Genomic DNA, 22,371 nt, shown 5'->3' on the forward strand with positions numbered 1-22,371 from the left:
GCTTCACCGCCACGCGGTCCATCACTCCAAAGCCTTCGACTTGCCCTTCACGCTTGCAACCGGTCCATCAAGCCAAGTCTTGTCTTGATCTTCTCCACCTTGATCACATGACTCAATGTCATGTCTCATGTGCATTTAAGCCCCTTCATCATCATATGTGTGAGCTTTGCAACATCTCCAAGCCATTTTCACCTTCATGGCATATGTTGCTCACACACATGTACCTGTGGACTAATCACCTGTGTATCTCACATAAACACAATTAGTCCACCTAAGTTGTCACTCAATTACCAAAACCAAACAAGGACCTTTCAGGTGCCCTAAGCTCCGGCCTGTGCGCCTGCTTGGCACGACTTCCCGCACGGTGCCATCAGGCGGTCAGCAGTGGTGGGACTTCTTCCCGCGGGACGGCGGTACCACCGGCGGTGAGGAAAACTCGGGTAGGTCCCTCCGCTCGCCGACCTTTGTTCTAGGGTTAGGGTTTTGATCCGATTCGAAAAACGAATCCCATCCTTCTACTTTCTTTTTACTTTTCTACCCCGATCTAGATCTACACACTAGAAAACCCGGCTCGCGTTGCGCCATAAAAGGACGATGGGGGCCAGGGCACATGATACGAGATCACCGGTAGCCGCCAGCCCCACCCCGAAGTTTCTAACCCTAGACCGATCGAGAGGGGCGCTGTGAGGGACGGGAAGCTCCACCACCTTCACCGCTGTCACCAGACCAGGCCCGCTCTGCTGCTACTTCGTCGCCGGTGCCATGGCCATGACTGGAGACTCAAGATGAGGTACATCATCAGTAAGTTCTATATCTAAGTCAAGTCTTACCCATTGATCTACGCCTAAATGATTCCATAAATCCTATCAAGGATACCTGCTACTAAGGCTGGACGAAAAACTCAAAGCTCGTTAGCTCGCTCGGCTCGTGGCTGGCTCGACTCGGCTCGGCTCGGCTCGTTAAGATAACGAGCCGAGCCGAGCCAAGATTTTAGCTCGTTAGCTATAACGAGCCAGCTCGCGAGCCGCTCGTGAGCTAAACGAGCCAAGCTTCCAGGAAAAAAGTATCATTTAAGGTTGTTAGATGCATGAATACTATAGTATTTTATTATACTTGTATATATATTAGCGCATATTAATTTTTTATTCGATTTAAGGTTGTTAGATGCATTTCTTTTGTATTATTATTATTCTCAAATTTTAGATAAATGCAAATATTATGTTTTGTGTATTTTTTATACCTGGCTCGCGAGCTTAACGAGCCAGCTCGAGTTTTTAACGAGCCGAGCCGAAACGAGACGAGCCTTCTCGTTATCCAGCCTTACCTGCTTCTGAGACATAGGCGTGGGCGAGGTGCCGACGTCGTGCAAGAGGGTCGTGGGCATGGGAGAGGTACTGCGTGATAGGATCTGCTGTGGAGATTAAAGGGGACAGCATTGGCCCAGCCAGTGTGGAAGGGAGAGGGCCGGAGCAGCGGCAAGTGGCTGGGCGCGGGATGGTGAAGCGGCGCAAGCGAGATTCGCAAGGGAGATGAGCGGAGACAGACCGACGCTGCTCCAGGTCTAGGGCAATGGCGCGACGGCGAGGCAGGTGGGCCACGTCGTGGCGACGCTACGGTGGGGCTGCGCCAGCATGACGCGCGAGCTGCGGCCTTTGGCGTACGTGCGGGCGGCGAGGCAGTGCGTGGCGCGGTGGGCGGGCGTTCGGAGCGGCGGCAATGGTGCAGGCCTGGGCGGCGTCATCGCTGCAGACCCTTTTCTTTTCTTTTTGTACGGCGGGGCTGGGATGGATTGTGAGCGTGGCGGTAGCGGGTAGGCAGGGCGGATGGGGTCGGGTACGTTGCCGTGGCAGGCATCCGGTGGCGTAGATGAACAGGGATGTGTGAGGAGGAAGTAGGTGTACAGTGGATTTCACCAAAAACAATGATTTCTATAATAATAATAATATATAGATTATATGACCAACTTTCTATGGTCACAAAAGCAGACCAACTTTCTATGGGTCACAAAAGCAGTAGAAGTAGAAATAAGATGGAGAAAAGAGGATCTTAAATAAAAAAAGATCTCATATTTTAATTTAGGAAAAAGAGCATTTGCTTGGTTTTTATTTTATTAGGTTACTATTAATATACGTTTTTTGGGGTCTAAAGATGAGAGCAAATCCATAAAAAAATGAGTCTGGCAAATGGAGTGAGAATGAGGTGGATTCTTTCCAATTATTCATTGAACATACACAAACAAAGTTGGAACTAGAAAATGGAAGGGTGCAGTTTAACCCCCCAAAAAGTAACTAATTATGTTCGTTTGGTCCCGAGACAAGAGGATTGGGAGGGAATGAGAGGGATTAAATCCCTTACAAGTCAAAATCCCCCTCAACCCCCTCTAATCCCCTTCAATCCCTTCCATTTCAAAAACAACCGAACAAGCCCTTAGTGGAATCAGATATGAGGAAGGAGGGCAACTAGGAATCTACCCATAAGTAGCTAAAAACTGATTCTCCATGATATGTAGACCTACTACTAAAGCGACATGAAGAAGTATATTTGCCTACAATACATAGAACTATGGATTTGGATGGCCTGGTCTCAGATTCAACGCACATAGAGAGCTGATGCACACGCACATCTAGTATCCATCCCTGGTTTCTGTCGTTCGGGTTAGAGTCCTGCCTGCATTCAGGCTTTAATTTATGTGAATGTGCACGCTTGACACTTGTATTTGCCACAACTTTGGTCCAAAGTTCCTTCTTCACTTCATTCCTCTCTAAATCTCAACCTCCTCATGTTTCATAAAAGGACAGTGTCGTCATCACTTCTCGCCAGCGTGCTTGATGCCATGGCATGATCGTGCTCAGGGCCCTTCATCCCATCATTTGCTTTAAAAAAAAAGCTCTACGTACACTAACTTGGCGTTTGCGTGCCGTTTGAAGTCCTTGTACACTAACTTGGCGTCTGCCGGATGGGCTTTTCCAGTCTTGCTGCCCGTCAAGCGCTTTTTGTTGGACAGGGTTTGGCATGCTTCGATCCTTTTCTGCGCGCTCCGAACAAGCTCGCCGTGGCGCTGAAATAGCAATGTGCGTGTCATATCTAACACTTATTCTATCCTGCAGTGTCACACATCTAACTTTATTTTACTTGCAAGTATCAGCTTGTTTCTTGCTACTTTGGTGTGGTGTACAAATGTAGTACTTATTTCACTTGCCCTGTAACTTACACGCATGCTATCTATCGACCAAGAATTCAAAACATTAGAAGCACACATGCATTTCAAGCTCATCAAGTTGTAGCATGAAGTATACGAAACGATCATCATGCAAATGTGTCGTTTATCGATATTAGGATACCCAGAGGAAAGAAGTTAACGGCCACGAACGTTAATTCGCCCGGATGGTCCAAGACGTATTTAAGGTCTTGCCCGACCCGAGGGCGTGGGCCCCGTCTCGCCAGACCCCTCGGGCGTGGGCTCCGTCTCGCCCGACCCTGAGGGCGCGGGCTCCGACTCGCCAGAACCCTCGGGCGCGGGTTCCGTCTCGCCCGACGGGGATCCATACCGCCTCCAACCACTACGGGTCCAAGAGTACGACCTCAGGGTCAAACTTCTGATACCGAGAGGGAAGTGGGCATGTCTCGATGTGACCCATGGACACAACGGACCATACCTGGGGGCTCACGTCGCCAACAGTGTCGGGTGTGCCGACGTTGTGCTGCCTAATCCCCGTACGGCTTCTGACAGGAGTACCTGTTGACCGCGCCGCCCGCCAGAACGGAGTGGAGCGCCGCGACTGGCTGACGACGCCTGCGTATAGCGCCAGTGACAAACAGGGCCGCGACGTGGAGCCGTCCTCGTCATCATCTACAAGACCGACGAGATCCGCATAAAGGAGATGAAGGACGCCGCGACTCTGAAGGCCTTCTTCACCCTCGCTTTTCTTCTTTTCTCTCTTTTTCTCTCTCTGTAACATGCGCCTTCCTCTTCACCTATAAAAGGGGAAGCAGGACGCCCCATGTGGGAGAGAGGCACGAGCACATGGTTGAACGAGCTCAACAAGACTCAACTCCGTTCGATCTTTTCACCGGAGACTTGGGACCTTCTCCCTCTCTCACCCGTTTATAACCCCTACTACAAACTAGTGCCGGTAACACGAGCAGTAGCAGACAGGACGTGGGGACATTTCATTCGAACCCGTATTAATCATTGTGTCCTCCGAGCACACTATCCATGCCAGACGTGCAGATACAAATTTACTAGCCGGTGGTTCGAAACACCGACAAAATATCTTGTGTTTCTTGATCTAGCTATACTCATCTCTCCTTCAACGGAGTTCACAATCTTTTTTGTGCAATTTATTTACAACTGGAAATGGAAATGGATATAGGAGTACATACAAAGTCTCAAACAGGTAGAGATCGATCATTCTACCAAATAAGTTAGTGCTGTGAGAGCGGAAACCCGATGCCGTGGCGGGTGGTCGGGAAGGTGACGAACAGCATGCTCCCGACGACGCCGATGGCGATGGGCAGCACTGTGAGCACCTGCCTGGCGTCCTCCGACGGCACGGGGTAGAAGCAGGCGACGACGTTCTGGTCGAGCAGCGCGACGGTGGCGAAGATCATGACGGACACCACGGCGTGCACCAGGTCGAGGAACCGGATCCGGTACGCCGCCGCGGCGCGCGGGTCGTCCAGCGGCGCGCCGCCGTCGATGACCCAGAGCCCCCCGGTGGTGGCGAAGCCGTAGCGGACGGCGCCCGTGGCGGCGTCCCGGAAGCTGTCGGTGAAGCTGAGCACGAAGCAGGAGAGCGCGCAGAGTGCCAGGAGCGCGGCGGCCATGGCGCGGTTGGCACGCACGCAGTGGCCCTGCGCCGTCACCACGGGGGACAGCAGCTGGAACGCCAGCACCGTGCCCGTCGGCAGCAGCTTCGCCAGGTGCGCCGTGCTCTGGTACGTCTGGCTGATGGCACGCTGGACCGGGCTCATCCCGCCGTCGATGTCGTCCGCGGCCAAGGAGCGCCGCTTCACCAGCAGAGGCCGCTGCTGCTCTTGCTGCTCACGGCGGCTACTACCATCGTCGTCGTGCTCCCGCTGAGACTCCACGTCGTCGCGCCGCTGTGTCGTCGTCCCCGCCGCCGCCGCCGCCATCGACCCCTCCGCACCAGATCGATCGCCTTCGCCTACTCGTTGATCGGCGGTAATGGCGCATGCATGTAAATGTAACCGATCGCGCGATCAATGGCCTTTTGCCGCCGCCGATGGAACGTGCGGGGGATTTAAAGGCGCCCGCGGGAACGGGAACGCGTGCATGACGAGTTCGCCTTCGCGGACGTGGCCGACGTGTCGGGGCCATTTCTGACCGGCACTTGACTTGCAAGTTACAGGAACCCGGGCGGCCCATAAACAAATCGGGGGAGCTTGCGGTTGCTTGCACGAGAAACGGCCGAACGGGCTGGTGTTTTTGCGGCGCAATTCGGCCATGGTTGCTTTTGCTTCCGGCTGCACTCCAGCCCGTTCGGCCATCGTCAAGCTTGCGCCGGCAGGTTGAGTGACGGAAGGGGGCCGCCGCGTGGTGGCTGGTGTGATGTCACCGGCTCTCGTACGTCCGTCCGTTCAGCCGCCATCTGGCATTCCAGTGTGTCTCTTTTGCGGTGAGGTAGACGCCTCCATGCGTTTTTGGTTGGCACGGTGACTCAGGGCCTTATCCGAGGCCCCGTGCGAAAGAAAGGCAAGGTAAACATGTTTTTTTATTTATAATTAATTAATTAACGATATTGGAACCGCGATATTCTCTAAGCATTGTAATCTTGGAAAAAACAAATATTGGAAAACTCTTGACTAAGATTTTTTTTTGAATCAACATAGACACTTAAAAATGCGCGAACAATCATTCCTATGAATTTACACATGTATATTCGTACATCCGAGAAACTGAGCTAGCAAACTTCAAAATTGATAAAGTCACCGTACACGCTTAGTTTGGACAGATTGTGTATCACCTAAAAACAACACCATTAAATCTTAAAATAAATAAATATAAAAAATGTGAACATCTACGTTAAATCAAGAACTTAAATTTAGATATATAGTTCCACCACAAATATGTAGGTCCTTCGTATTTGAAGGTGTGTGTGTGTATGGAGGTGCACACACTATACAGAATTGCAGAGATGCTTCATTGCTTTCTGGTAACGAATCTGCCTCTGTTCTCTGTGACGATCGACATGTGTCTTCTGGCAGCGGTCGGGTTGCCGTACGTCGTGGAGATGATTGATCGGACGCTGCCAGATGACCGTTGATGCACCGGATGATCCGAGGACAACGTGCTTTAATTCTTAGCGTTGCAACGGGATGTACGTGACGGTCACCCGAACGATCTAAGTTTCAAATATTTATTTAAGGATCATGCCATCTATTCCAATATATATTAGAACATCTCCGATAGTCTTTCTAAAACTCACTCTTTAAATCATCATTTGAAGAGTTATTTACTTAAAAATCGGTTTTTATATTTTCTCGCTCTCCGATAATTTTTCAATATCTTATGTGCACTCTAGTGAGCCATTGCAATTTTCTATTGTTAGCTAGCGAAAAATCCAGAATAGAACATGTCTATATTTGGATAACCAGATAAAGAAGCTGTCGAAGCGTATTTTTCCATAAAAAAAATCTTTATTTCTAACAATTAGAGAGAATATAGAGAGTCTCTTCGAGTTGCTTTGAACCGAACTTTGTCCCATCGTTGGACATGTCATGAAATAAGACTTCCCGTTGTCAGTGGACATATGTTGTGCTAACACGTTTGAGGATGAAATGATAATCCTGATTATATATACGATATGAGAAGCACGAGGGTATTGCAGAAAGTAGTAAATTTTGGATGGAAATACTCTTTTTTAATTTTATGTCCAGACGTTATGCCAAGACGTACAATCTAGCCTGGCCGGCAGGCCCGGCTCGAGTCCGATGGGATTTTGCCCACCCACAAGCCTTAGTGGACAGGCTGAACACAAATCCTGTTGTCTAGAAAAATTATTCTTGACCCGAACCGAAACAATTGTTTTAGATATTTTACACTATAAACTACATGGACAACCCGCTTAGGCCTGGGCCCGATCTAAGCCTAGCCCTCAAACAATAGGCCCAACTTATCTGGTTGGACGGTCATGGGCTTGATATTTCATTCTGAAATAGTTGAGCTTTTTTGGCTCGGCTCAACCTTAACCTAGCCTTCAAAATGCTCAGATCTATCTGACGGCATACAATTCCAAGAAAAAGAAAATTGAAAAGAAAAAACATGAAAAGAAAAGACACGAGAAAATTGAAATGAACAGGAAAACCTGAACGGAAAACCACTTGAATGTAAATCGAAAAGAGAAAACAGAAAAGGCATGGAAAACATTAAAATAAAAAGGAAAATAGAAAAAAAAAACTCGAAAAACAGAAAGACGTTACTTCTCGAGAACGGACTTCTCAGACAAGAGTTTGTGCTCGGTAGACGAAACGGAAGAAAACACAAGAAAAAGTAAAAAAGAATAGAAAAGGATGAAAATCATTTATTTTTAAAAACAATAAACCATAGGAGCGAAGGGAGGGTTGGAAAAAAAAACTTCTGCACCTAATCGGAACGAGAAATTTCTTTTATGAAGCTAGTTGAGAACCGGATAGTTACGGAAGAGCTGGGGAAAAAAAAAAGGAATCGGACTCTCTTTAATATTAGAATCTAACTCGTGAGTCATGAGTCTAGATACGGAAGGTATGATTCAGTATGTTTTTGACGCGAGCTGTTGTAACTTGTATGAACACGCGTCATATATATCCACCATCCGATAGTTATAGGAAGACAGAAAAAAAAATTGGATAAACAAAAAAAAATTGACCGGAAATTTTGTCTTTTCATCGTCTGTTATTACTGCTTAAAATATACCGAGTGGTTTCGTCCAACCGCGCTTCGTGCGCGCGCCCGCTGCGTCCGTCCCGCGATGCAACGCTTAACAGAGTTCTTACTGGCTAAGGACTGGAGGTGGCCGTGGACGTCAACAACTAGCTCCTGTCGTAATCGTATACTACTCGATCAGGCAACCAATGCAAAAGTGTTCGCTGTCGTAATCGTATACCACGCAGGCAACCAAGACTCCAAGAGTGTTCGCACTCGATACAACTGAACTCGCAGAATGATCGTCCGCATACAACAGAGTTCATATATATATATATATATATATATATATATATATATATATATATATATATATATATAGGGAGAGGCTATTCAGTAGCCGGCTACAAAATAAGTTATTCTGTAGCCACCTCCATTTACTATAATTTTATATACTAATTTACCATAATGTCAATACATATTTACGATAGTTGGGTTACTATAACACATGGGGATATTTACCATAACGTTATATTAAACCACTTAGTAAGGAGTTACTATAATCTCGTAAATTAACATAGTAATTATCATAACTCAAAGTGGCTACAGAATAAGTTATTCTGTAGCCAGCTACAGAATAGTAGTTCTATATATATATATATATATATATATAGGTGCGCCTACCAACAGCCCGTCCATCGATCAAACCACAACCCTCGCGCACATCCTCGCTGGCGCCGACCGGTCGTCCCGCCACCGCAGCCCAACAATCAGCTTGGTTGGTTCGTATCGTTACTGGTTCGTGAAGAAGTACTATTGGCTGGTTTGTGTGAGAGAAAAATATTATTTCGACTGAAAATTTACGATCGTTTACGACAAGCCACAGCCAAATGAACAGGCTGGCCACTCCGCTCAACGGGTCAAGAGCTAAGTGCCCTGCACCGTCACAGATGCTCGAGCTTGGGACAACGACGCTGCTCGCTACTCGTGCGCACCGGCTGCCCCTGGGCTGCTTTGTATTCGCGCCTCGCCGCCCCTCATCCACTGCTTGACTCGCGTCCTCGCTGGCACCGTCGCAGCTCGTGCGGACGAGCCTGGCGGCGCACGCAGTTGTCGTCACCATCGTGGCCGCTCGCGCTCGCGAGCTCGGTGGTCCACGTCGTCGCGGCCCCTAGAGCTTGAGCTAGCCACGCTGCTCGCGGAGAGCCCTGCCCAACTCAAGTTTTTTTTGGATTATGCTGACAAGGTTAGCTTGCTCGGGAGGGAGAGCCAAAACGGCTCGCCCGAGCAGCCAATTTTCTCGTTACCTGCGTCGACACAAGTAGATGAGGCCAGACAAGATCCGCTCAAAACCAAGCAGGCCCGAGAGCCGGATTCTTGTTGACGTGGATACTATAGAAGTTTTGTATTCCGGATTAGAATACAACGGATAACTGGAGTGGAATTGGAATTTGGGGAAGAATGAGCAAGAACAGAGTCGGTTCAGAAGAACAGCAGGGGAAGGTTTCAAACGAATGTTTATTCAGAGTTCAGAGAACAGGGTTCAGTTGTTCGATGCCTTACCAAGAACGGTTACAAGGGCTTATATAATGCCCGATCTCAGCCAGCCAACCGACTACAGCTAATGGGTTACAACCGCCAAGCTTTACTAAACGAATACGGCCCATTTACTTCAACCGCTTCCTGCTCAGCTATCTTCAGACATCACGCGTCTTGTTGCCGGATGGGCTACAGTGTCCTTTCTCCCCTTGCGCTTGATCCTGACATTTCTCCCCGATTGAAAACCGGGTTGTCCCCAAACGGGTGATCTTGGATAGCGGGGATGAAGGTCTTCTGCCGCCTCCCAGAAAGGTCCTAATATGACTAGAAAGGATGAATAACCTATTTAAAAAACTACAAATTAACTAGAGCAATTTAATTAGTATGACAAATAGCGAAATGCAAATTTGCTCTGGCTCTATAAGGGTTGCAAGCCATGTATCCAATAATTTTAGTTACTATAATCACTAGGCACGTAATTGGCTAAGTCGCTACTCACTGAGAGCTCTCACACTTGCTACACTAAAGAGCTCCACAACTTAAACTACAAAGCAAGCTCTCAATTCTAGCTACATTAATGAGCTTGCTACAACTATTTTGCGAGAATATAAATGAGTGAGTAGAGTGATTATACCATCGCGTAGATGAGTGAACCAATCACAAGATGAATACCAATTCAATCACCAAGGGCAAGAGACAACCAATTTTTCTCCCGAGGTTTACGTGCTTGCCGGCACGCTAGTCCCCGCTGTGTCAACAAACACTTGGTGGTTCGACGGCTAAGAGGTGTTGCACGAACCTCGTCCACACAATTAGACACCGCAAGAACTTACCCATAAGTGAGGTAACTCAATGACACGCCACTAGAGTTACCTTTCAGCTCTTCGCTGGGGAAGATAGAAGACCCCTCACAATCACTGGAAGATGGCCACGAACAATCATCAACTCGTGTCAATCCTCCTCCGCTGCTCCAAGTCGTCTAGGTGGCGGCAACCACCAAGAAAAATAAGAAATCCGCAGCCACAACGATCCCCAAATGCCACTAGATGCAATCACTCAAGCAAATACACTTGGAATCACTCAATCTCACTTTGAATTAGCAATCAAGCAAGAGAGATAAGTGGGAGGGAGTATGCTCAGCTCACAAGGATATCAAAGATGTCAAATGGCCAAAAGAAACACCTTGCAGCTGACCCCCAACTATTTATAGAGCCCCTGCAAAGAATAGAGCCGTTAGGCTCAGAATTGGGCTCACTGCGCAGGGACCGGACACGCCGGTCAAGATGACCGGACGCTCGGCCCCCTGCATTCGGTCACATGGATGCATCCACGTGTCCCCGCTTTGAATGTCGTTTGTTGATCGTCAATGGTCAAGTGATCAAGCGCCAGCTCAATTAAGTTGAGACCAGACTCGCTCCTTGAACGACCGGACTCTGGAGTACACAACATCAGGTCATGAACAGAAAGGCTCTAGAGTCGGTTTTCATTGACCGGACGCGTCAGGTCAGATGCGACCTGACGCGCCCGTGCGTCCGGTCCAGACTTCTCTCTTCTTCGCGTTCCTGAGGTGCTGACGTCACCAATCGCACCTAACCGCTGCCACTCAGAAAGTGCCCGGACGCGCAGGTGTAACACATGCTAGCGTCCGATCATACGTTGCTCCTCTCGTCCAGTCAGTGCGCCGCGCTAAAATTGACCGGACTCGGCCGGCCAGCGTCCGGTCAGGACGTGGCCTGCATCCGGTGTAACACCTCTGGTGTTACAAGCTCGTTTAGCACCGAGATTTAGGCCTAAGAAAAATTTCTGAAGCGAGTTTCTCGGATTTTTTATTTAAAACATACTTGAAGCGATAAGCGAATCCTGTGTGACTCAGTTTTGTGGACTCAAATAAATACCCAAGTTAAATTACTCGGTGCGTAAAGATATTTAGGAATGTTGGGCAACAATTCTAGCAAATAAGTAGCGGATGGTTTATTCGATGGGATTAAGCGTGAAGAACAATTTTTTATAAATAAAGATAAAATATAACTTGTATTTAGTACTTAAATAAATTCGAAGCGCAACTGTGGATTTGATGAATAGGTGTTGTTCCATGGTATTTCTGATAGCTCAAAGATCGAATTTCATTGAGTCGGCAAACTAATGATTTGTGTTTAAAAGTGCTATCTTGGGTGAATTATATAGTGAAACCTACTTAAGTAGCGCTTTAATATTTTGTTCCACGAATTAGTATGAAGTATGGACTATGTCATACTATGTTGATTAGTTGAAGTCGACGAGGTTTAAACGTTGTAAAAATTAAGACAAAAGTGTTAACAGGTGTTAAGTTCTAACGAGCCCCTCGTCAATTGCTAAGTCAGCGACGACATAGACGATGCTACTTTGGCATTTAAAATTTAACAAAAATGATTAAACAATATATCCCTGTTTTTGTAGAGTTTGATGATTCACTGCGAGTATCTTGGCTTGGTGTAGTTCGTAGGTTGGTGTGACGTTGCGGGGTTACCCCAAAAATAACCCGAAGTCCTTTCGAAACGCGCTGTAACCCATGTTCTGGAACTCAGTTCGCGAACTGGTGCCCGAGTGACGAACCCAAGTTGGCGCGCTTGTATCTTCCTCTCAGGTGGCCCGTTTGTTGTGCGGATTGCTTCGCTAGATAGCCGGTGGTGTGGACAGTAGATTTGTGAAATTGGTTTAGCTTTAGTCGGGTTTTTAAGTGGCTTTTGGTCTGCTTTTAAATAGCGTGCACGCCACCGTTTTTCATCTTCCGGTATGTGTTCGCAGTCACCTTGCCCCGAGTGCTAGCCGGCTACGGCCACGCGCACCATGGCATCGGCCGGTCTTGGCCGGCTGCGACCCGGCTGATTGACGTTGCCTGCCTTGCCGCGCTTCGTTGTTGCCTCGTTGCTGCATTGCTGGGCGCGCATGGGCAGTCGTGTTGAGCCGCTGTCTTGTCGCGTCCCATCGTGCCGTGCTCGGCCAGCACCACGCAACCCGACCGCATTTATGCACGTCATGACACCTCGCGTTATGTACAGCTGCTACATGCTGTGTCGCTGCGCCTACGTCGTGGCCGTCTCGTCGAGCTACCGCCTTATTGGGTTGTCAATGCCCTTCCCGCACGCTTGTCGTTTCGCTTTAGCCGCCCGCTCTTGGAAAAGGCCAGGTGGTCCCGTCGAGTAGCCACTCGTCTCCGCTGTCCGGTAGCGCAGTCGCCTTGGCACTCGCATGCCACAGTAAGACAAACCACACCCTATGTCACGCACTACTGCCCACTGTGCCATGTCGCGCCCTCGTGCTGCTATTGGCAGGCGCCGTTCAAATTCACAATGTGTGGGCCATCTCGATTTGATTCTTCGCGTCAGTAGCTAGGTCACGAAGCTAGCTAAACACCCAACCCACATAGAGAACTAGAAGTGCACGGTTGCTGGCCAATTGGGCATTTCCGTCACCACCGGTTAGCTCGCCGCCAGAGCAGGGCGCAATTGGGGGTAAGGCCCTAATCGTCGGTAGTGATTCGATTGTTGGCACCGATAGTATTGATTTGACCCCCTCTATCGGGTGCTCACCTTTCTTCGGCCAGGGTCCTCACCGGCAATGCGGTGATGTGGCCATGTCCACCTTGGAGCGCCACTGCTTCGACCGTCCTTCGCTCTGACCGTCTCTGCAGCGGGAGCCACGGTGAGCCCCCGGTGCTTTCCCGCCATCTCCACTTTTCCATGAGCGTGTAGGTTCGCCGGCACGCACGCCATTGCCGTCACCCATGTCTGCACGCGGGCAGACATGCCCTGCACGCCATTGCGGGCCGTCGCGGTCCTGCGTGGTCGCGCGAACCCTGCGGTGGCCCTGTGCCCTGGCGGCCACCCCTCCGCCGCCGCCGTGCCCTCCCTGGCCGGTCTCGGACGCTGTCGGACCATCCCCGCCATGGTGCTCTGCCTCTAAGGACGTATGCGCATGAATTAGGTGGCAGCCAGGGGGTAAATGAGCTTGTTAGTGGGTGTACAAAATAGTAATTGGACCTTGTCGTAGTTAGAAGGAAATCCTAGGGTCTTTTTGTAAAATTCATCAGCGCGCATGGGTCGCGCTCTGGCTGGTCCAGCTTGCTGCTGTCGCGCCTGGGCCGCGCGCTGTTGGCCGATGCTGGGCCAGCCACTGCGCGCGCAGCTGCTTCCGCGTAGGGCTGCTGGGCCAATTTCGTTGCCGCCGGCCTTTCCATTTTCTAAATGCTTTTCTAATATAGGATTTTAGTTAACTTGTAAAATCAATATAAAATAGTAGAGGAATTCAAAAATTATGAAACTCATTTTCTTAGGTTCTAAAAATCAGGATCTATTTGTTAGTATAATTTGTTCACCTAGTTTTAAGATGTTTCTAGGGTTGCTTTAATTAATTTAGAATGCTTAATATTATTAAAATATGAATTTGTAGGAATTTCCGTGATAAATCGGTGATAGTGTTGACTCTGAGGATTTTACAGTAAATTACTAATATTATTAGCTGCTCACAGTAATTTTTGTAGCTCCGAAATAATTAGTTTGCTAGATAGATAATGATGCCCTATTTCGAATAATTGTTGGGAAATAAAAAAATAACTTGGGTTTATATAACTAAAATAATTGTTGAGAAATAACATCTTATTCGACAACATAGATATGTAGCCTAAGTATGGTCATCGTTAGAACTAGCTCGTTAACTTGAGAGGCATAAATCGTATTTTTACGAGTCACGATTGTAGTCGATTAATTACGTCTTTGCATTAAATCGCATTGCATATCATATAGGTACGATGATGGATCAACAGATCAAGTAAAGGATGAGTGGGAATCTAAAGATGGTGTAATGGTGTTCTCTCTAGAAGATGATGCAATGGGTTTTCTATCCAGATGATGGTGGATGATCCGAAGATGCAAATACTAACTTCTGGTTATATTTTACCCATGCAAGCCCCGGTGCATAACCCCTACTTTTATGCACTTTAAACTATATTTGTGGATTAAGTTTTAAGGAGTTGAATTAAACCCACTTGCATATATATATTTTTATCCTATGAGTCTTACTAGTATTACAGGATCGTGTAGATTGCTATGCTACATGACTCCGGTAGAAGCCGAGTGATTGCCTGTCACTCGCGAGAGATAGAAAATATATTAGTGTATTATTATCACTTGGAAAATATAAATAGTGGAAAAGAAAATGGTGACAGGACAGGGATATGGTTTGGGTATTGGTGGGTGTAAGAGGTTGTGTCCTGCAGTCAACGGGGCATAGCTTGATTACACTATTTTTCCTGTTCGTGTCGATTAAGGACCGGTCGTTGCATAAGACTCTAGGCAAGTCATAGACTTATTATCCCGAGCACATACTTGGGTATGGGCGCTTGAAAGACTTGTTACTCTCTTGTCATGGGTTCCAGCTCTTTCTGAACCGACTGTCATGGTGGTTTTTGGGTTAGGATGTCCTTGTACCGCACTGAGTCCGGGACTTAGGGGCGGGGGCTTAGAGTCTTAGTTTGGATGGGGACCTGGACCCCATGATAGGAGGATAGTGGGTTGGTCCTGCTTGTGCCTAGGGTACAAGCGGGGCGTGTGTTTTTGAGGTACTTAACTGGGGGCATTGATTCGCGAATCGTCGGGCAATCCGGTATGGCTTGTCGGCGGCTTGTCACCGTAGTAAGAACTGAGAGATGAAAGATAAAAAAAGGAAATCTGATTGCTTACCACTTGCTTGAAAGTAGCACAGGTGCTTACATAGAATGGTTAGTTAATGAACTAATGCACTGCTAATAAAAATCGAATATAAGGACACACATTTAGTAATGCTTTCTGCAGATGCAATAAACCCACAAGTTAGATAGCCTTGCATATCCTTGGAGTCTTTTCTTTTCTCCTGTCGGGTAAGTCTTGCTGAGTACAATTGAGTACTCAGGGTTTTATTTTCCCCTGTTGCAGGTGACAGGTGGAGGCTAGAGCTGACCTTTGTGTATAGATTCCTCCTGGTAGGCTCAGAGAGAATTTCCTTTACGCTGCGATCATAGTTTTCATTTATAACTCTCACTAAATGTTTTCTAAATAAAAGTTTTATAATATGTTGTCATAGTTTATATAACAATGTTTCATCATGTCATGAATAGATATTTATTTCCGATATAACTCTGATCAAATGTTTATATTCCGCCGTTAATTTAAATTGTTCATAACTCTAATAATATGATTACATTTCGTTGTTATAACAATAAATATCATACTCTGACGTTGTATTAAAAGTGATGTAAGAAATGGTTAAGAATGATGTAAGCTTTATTCTCTCATTTATGATCCTGATGGGAAAATATGGATTTTCGGGTTCTCCCTTGGGGTGTGCCCAACGGAACTGCGTAATTTGGTGTTCTCCCTTGAGTGCTTAGTGTCTAATGGAAGACAAGCACTCGTAGGAGGCATTAGATTAGGCGGTTCTGCCACATCCAGTCACACACCATCGCCTCCTTTTCATTTTCTAAGGCCGCAACCACTTCGTCCTTGCTTCCAATTTGCTAACCACAGTATAGAACTTGTGTGCATGTGTGTTAGCATTTTACAAGGGTCAAAGTTAACACACTAGGTTCCTAAATGCATATGCAAAAGTCATGTCACCTAGTGGCACTTGATAAACCGTTTAGTCAAAGATTTCACCTCTTTATAGTACGGCTATCGATCCTAAGTCACTCACACTCTCTATGGTGTCTTAAGTGCAAAACAAAAGCCTATCTTTATACCTTTGTCTTGATCTTCTCGGTTTTTGTTTTTCTCTTTCTTCTTTTCCAAGTTGAGCTTTCATCTTCATTTCATGTCCACCTTCATCACCATGGACCTCTAACTTGCTCCATCACTTGGATTGGACCACCTTGTCTAGTTCAAACACTTAGATCAAAGGTTAGTCCTAGGTTTCATCAATTATCCAAAAATAAACTTGGGCTTTCACTCCCAAGTGGCCAACGTATGCGGCAATGAATCCCACTGTACCAAAACCTGAGATATAGTTGAAGCTCCTTTCCTGCACATTCTGGAGTTCAGAAATCTCACCGGAGAAACTGAGCTAGTTGGATCATCAGGAACCTGGGAAATATCATTATCAATGCGGACAGAAGGTGGTACATGACGCTTCCATTGAGAGACATGCACCACAGGATGTACACGACAGTCCTCGGGAAGCTTCAGCTTGTAGGCAACTGCACCCACATGCTCAAGGACCAGAAATGGACCATAGTACCTAAAACTGAGCTTTTGATTTGATCGAGGAGCCACCGAGGACTGTATATATGGCTGCAGCTTCAAGTGCACCATATCACCCACCTTGAATTCATGCTCAGTATGGTTTTTGTCAGCATAAGCCTTCATACGCTGCTGAGCCTAGTGCAAATGGTGTTGTATAACATCTGACAAGAGATTGCGCTCAGTCAACCATTGTTCCAGGTCCGGTGAGAGAAATTGTATCTCATTTGAAAGTCCAAACTGCCTAGGAGGATGACCATAAAGAACTTTGAATGGTGATCTACCCAATGCTAAATGGAAACTTGTGTTATACCATAGCTCAATGACTGATAACCACTTGTTCCACTGCCCAGGACAAGAACTGACTGCACAACGAAGGAACCCTTCCAAACACTGATTCAATCGTTCGGACTGTCCATCCGTCTGTGGGTGATACGAAGAACTCATCAATAGTTGAGTGTCTATCAACCAAAACAGCTCCCTCCAAATAGCACTTGTGAAATCTTGTCACGGTCAGACACAACCCCTTGAGGCAATCCATGGAGTTTGTATACTGAGTCCAGATAAGCCTGAGCTACCACCAACGCTGAAAAGGGATGGGCTAGAGGAATGAAATGTGCATACTTTGTATACTTATCCACTACCACCATGATTGTGTCATATTTCTGGGATTTGGTTAACCCTTCAATGAAGTCCATACATACTATTTGCTAAGACTGAGTGGGTACAGACAGAGGTTGCAAAAGCCTAGGAGGTTTCACATGTTCTACCTTGGCTTGCTGACATACCCCACATTCTTGAACAAACTTAGCAATGGTTGCTTTCATGCTTGGCCAAGAAAATAAGTTTTGGATTCTGTAATAAGTGGCCTGGAACCCTGAATGTCCCCCCACACCTGAATTATGGACAGCTTGCAACACATGCTGCTGTGCTAAAGCATTTGAACCCAACCAAATTCTGCCTTGATGTCTAATCAATCCATCTTTGACAGAGAAATCCCTAGTTGGATTGGTCAAAATTTGCATAGCAGCAGGATCATCTTCATATCCCATTTTAACCTTGTCCACCCAGTCAGGACTGCACATAGACAGAGCCAATACAGAAGGATGTGAGTGACATCTTGATAAGGCATCTATAGCCTGATTTAGTGCCCCTTGCTTATACACAATTCTGAACTACGGATCCATTAACTTTAGCAATGCCTTCTGTTGAATCTTAGATGTAATCCTTTGCTCAGTAAGATGGAGTAAGCTCTTGTGATCTGTCCTAATCACAGACTCAATGTTTTGGAGATATGGACGCCATTTTTCAACTGCAAGAATAATAGCCATGCATTCCGTTTCATATGTTGACAAGGCCTGGTTCTTAGGACAAACAGCCTTGCTCAAATATGCAATTGGATGAGAATCCTGCAAGAGTACTGCCCCAAATCCAACATCACTTGCATCAGTCTCCAAAGTAAAAGTTTTACTGAAATCAGGAATGGCCAAGACAGGAGCATGAACCAAAGAGTACTTGAGCTGGTTGAATGTTGATTGAGTTAAGGCAGTCCAAACAAAAGTGTCGGGACCAATACTAGGGTATCTGAAGAGGAGGAGCTAATGACCATCAACATTGATTCATCCGAGAAGTCAAGAGCGCAACTACGGCTCGAACTAACCCCTAGGCGCGCAAGCTCCTCCTTGCTCGACCTCTGGGGGCGAACTATGCCTTGCCCGACCTATGGGGGAGGGCTCCGCCTCACTAGACCCTTGTGTTTGCGCTCCGCCTCGCCCAACCCCAAGGCCACGGGCTCCGCCTCGCCCGACCGTTGGGTTTACGCTCTGCCTCGCCCGGCCCTTGGGTTCGTGCTCTGCCCGTCTGACCCCGAGGCCGCGGGCTCTACCTCGTCCGCCCTCTAGGGGTAGGCTTCACCTCGCCCGACCCCGAGGCCATGGGCTCCGCCTCGTCCGACCTCTGGGGGCGGGCTCTGCTTCACCCGACCTCTGGGGTCAGGCTCCGCCTCGCCCGACCCCGAGGCCGCGGGCTCCGCCTCACCCAACCCCTCGGATGCGGGCTCCGCCTCGCCCGATGGGGTCCCATACCGCCGCCAACCACTCCGGGTCTAAGCGTATGGGCCTAGGTCAAAACTCTAACGCCAAGAAAGAGACCAGCACGCCCCGATTTAACCTGTGGCCACGATGGGCCATACCTGAGGATTCACATCAAGAACAGCGTCGAGCGTACCGGTACTGTTCTGTCTAACCCTCGTACGAACACTGACAGACACGTTGGTTCACCACGACGTCCACCAGGACGGAGTGGAGCGCCATGGCCGACGGACGACGCCTACGCATGGCGCCAGTGACGGACAAGACTGCGACGTGGCGTCGTCCCTGTTGACATCTACAGTGTCGGTGGGACCCACATGAAGGAGAAGAAGGACCCGACGATCCTGAAGGCCTTCGGCTCTCTCTCTCTCGTTCTCCTCTTTCCATCCGCTGTAACCCGCACTTTCTCCTGGCCTAAAAAGGGAAAGCAGGGCGCTCCATTGAAGGGCATCTGATAACCGATCGGATCGATTCAAGCCAGGTCCGAACAAACCCATCGAACCCCGAACATACGGCTGAGCAGCAACCGAGCTCTCTCAGCACCCGTTCACTTCTTTCACCAAAGACTTGGGACCCGTCCCTCTCTCGTCCGTTTGTAACCCCTACTACAAACTTTCAGTGCTAGTAACACGAGCAGCAGCAACGAACTGGACATAGGGACATTCTGCCAGAACTATTAGAAACCTCGTGTCCTCTAAGCATACCATCCTAGCCAGACACGCAATATTAGAAATTTACTCATCGGTGGTGGCTCGAAACACTGACAAAAAGGTACTCCCTTCTTTAGCATGTCAGTCAATGGTCTACTAATCAATCCATAGTTCTTAATGAACTTCCTGTAGTATCCAGTTAACCCTAGGAAGCCTCTAAAATCTTTCACATTCTTAGGTGTAGGGCACTGTTCTACTGCAGCAATCTTGGACTTCTCTGTAGCTACACCTTGGCTAGAGACACAGTGTCCCAAATACTGAACTTCCCTTTGAGCAAAAGAACATTTGGATAGCTTGATGAAAAACTAGTGTTGTCTCAGAATGTCAAACACCTGTTTCAGCAAGCTCACATGCTGCTCTAGGGTAGATGAATAAACTAATATGCCATCCATAAACACAATTACCCCTTTTCTTAGCAGAGCAGAAAAATAAGATTCATCACACTCTGAAAAGTTGCAGGTGCATTGGTCAATCCAAAATCCAACACTAGGAACTCATACAGCCCACTATAAGTTTTGAATGCAGTTTTGTGGGTGTCCTTAGGACTTATACAGATCTAATGATATCCTGCTCTGAAGTCCAACTTTGAGAACCACTGAGCTCCTACTAATTCATCAATTAACTCATCAGCTATGGGCATAGGATGTTTGTTTTTCATAGTTTGTGCATTCAAGTGTCTATAATCAACACAAAATCTCCATGTCCCATCCTTTTTAACCAATAAAACTGGTGAAGCATAGGGGCTTTGGCTATGCTTAATAATGCCATTCTTCAACATCTCAGAAAGCTGCTTTTCAATCTCTGAGATGCCCGTGGGGCTAGTGCCTTGTGATGAGCGATTGACAACACGGTGTGCGTGTGACGTGTCTCTTGGCAGGCTGTGGTTGCAGGTGACAGGTGGAGACTAATCATGCGGCGATCTGTGAAGAACGGGGATAGGATGCCATGCTGATGAACCGCGGGACAGTGAAGGGTGGTTCGACGCTCGCGTTCGAGGGACGGAGATTGTGCGGTGTACGTCTACTGTATCTAGCTACACGGCGGGAGGACGTCGGTGGACGGTTTCTTGGTTGAGCCACAAAAACCAAGGACGTACCGGGACGCTTGTGCGGCGGGCGTGGCCGGAGATGGAAATTTCCGGCGATCGCGATATGATTTCAGATGGTCGTGTGGCGACATCGCGAGGATCACATCGCGGAGATGGAGGGATCACGAACATCGCGGAATTTGCCATGGAGGATGTGATTGATTGGATATGATTATCATGCCATTACATGTCGTTTACGTCGCGTAATGACAGTCTTGTAATTTAGGTGGGCCACCTTTTGGAGATATAAATATGTGGCACCTAGGGTTGAGAGGGGCTAGGCTTTTGGGATTTTTGGGGTGATTTACTATTCATGGGAACAGTACCCGTGCCTAGGGTTCCAGGGAACACACCTTCTCTCTCGATCTAGCCTAGGTCTTCAAGTCTAGTGAGAGATTTTTATTGATCTCTCCAATCAAGAGAGGGAGGACGATCGGGCGGAGGCTAGATGCATTTTTGTAGAACAATTACTAGAGTTAATCATTCATCTTGGTGAATTGTTCCTTTTTGTTTGCGTCTACTTTTCCTACCGTTCGCCACCAGGGTAGTTGTGTTTGCTTTTGGTTCTGTGTTCTGCACTATTCCAGATTGTCACCTGGGGGTCTCAGTTCCACCATCGCCAGGGACCTCCCACTTGAAAGGTCCTAATGGCTAGAGGGGGGATGAATAGCCTAATAAAAATTTCTACAACAACACTTAACCAAATGGTTAGACAATTTTGAGGCGAAGCGAGTGTTGCACTAGCCTACTTAAAATGCAAGCCACCTACCACAATTCTAGTTTAGATAGTGTCTATTCACACAATAGCAAAGACACTATCCTATGTTAGTGTGCTCTCAAAGACTAACTAAAGAGCCACACCAACCAAGCAAGTAAGCTCTCACAACTAGCTACACTAAAGAGCTTGTCAACTAGTTTGCGGTAAAGTAAAGAGAGTGGTTAGGATAGTTATACCGCCGTGTAGATGAAGAACTAATCAATCACAAAGATGAATAACAATGAAGACCAATCACCTCGGAATCAATGATGAAGACAATGATTTTTTTTACCGAGGTTCACTTGCTTGCCAGCAAGCTAGTCCTCGTTGTGGCGATTCACTCACTTGGAGGTTCACGCGCTAATTGGCTTCACACGCCAAACCCTCAATAGGGTGCTGCACAACCAACACAAGATGAGGATCACACAAGCCACGAGCAATCCACTAGAGTACCTTTTGGCGCTCCGCCGGGGAAAGGTCAAGAACCCCTCACAATCACCACGATCGGAGCCGGAGACAATCACCACCTCCACTCGACGATCCTCGCTGCTCCAAGCCGTCTAGGTGGCGGCAACCACCAAGAGTAACAAGCGAAATCCGCAGCGAAACACGATCACTAAGTGTCTCTAGATGCAATCACTCAAGCAATGCACTTGGATCACTCCCAATCTCACTATGATGATGAATCAATGATGTAGATGAGTGGGAGTCCTTTGGCTAGGCTCACAAGGTTGCTATGTCAATGAAAATATGCAAGAGGCTGCCCTTGAGCCGGCCATGGGGCTATAAATAGAGCCCCCATCAAATAGAGCCGTTATACCCCTTCACTAGGCAAAACGCGCTCTGATCGGACGCTCTGGTCAAACTGACCGGACGCTGGCCCTCAGCGTCCGGTCGCCCGATGGACGTCACATGTCATCGCCTTCAAACGCTGTTCGTCAGATCCCAACGGTTATGACGCTGACCGGACGCTCCGGTCAAAACTGACCGGACGCTGAAGCCCCAGCGTCCGGTCGTTTCTAGTAAGCTCCCCGAGGCATGTTTTTCCGACCGGACGCGTCCGGTCCACCTTGACCG

At 47.7% G+C, this 22,371-nt stretch overlaps 1 protein-coding gene across 1 annotated transcript; it reads right to left on the minus strand.

Annotated features, from left to right (window-relative positions):
• Positions 1-4,205: 4,205 nt before the first annotated feature.
• LOC136518911 (protein DMP6-like) lies at positions 4,206-5,215 on the minus strand. Its single transcript, XM_066512600.1, has one exon. The coding sequence runs from the start codon at positions 5,134-5,136 to the stop codon at positions 4,426-4,428; it is 711 nt and encodes a 236-aa protein (XP_066368697.1). The 5' UTR covers positions 5,137-5,215; the 3' UTR covers positions 4,206-4,425.
• Positions 5,216-22,371: the final 17,156 nt, after the last annotated feature.

Source organism: Miscanthus floridulus, chromosome 17, assembly GCF_019320115.1.
Source record: "Miscanthus floridulus cultivar M001 chromosome 17, ASM1932011v1, whole genome shotgun sequence".
Taxonomy (NCBI): domain Eukaryota; kingdom Viridiplantae; phylum Streptophyta; class Magnoliopsida; order Poales; family Poaceae; genus Miscanthus; species Miscanthus floridulus.

Coding starts and splice junctions, on each gene's coding strand:
- LOC136518911 (XM_066512600.1), bottom strand. CDS start 5,136: ATGGCGGCGGCGGCGGCGGGGACGACGACACAGCGGCGCGACGACGTG.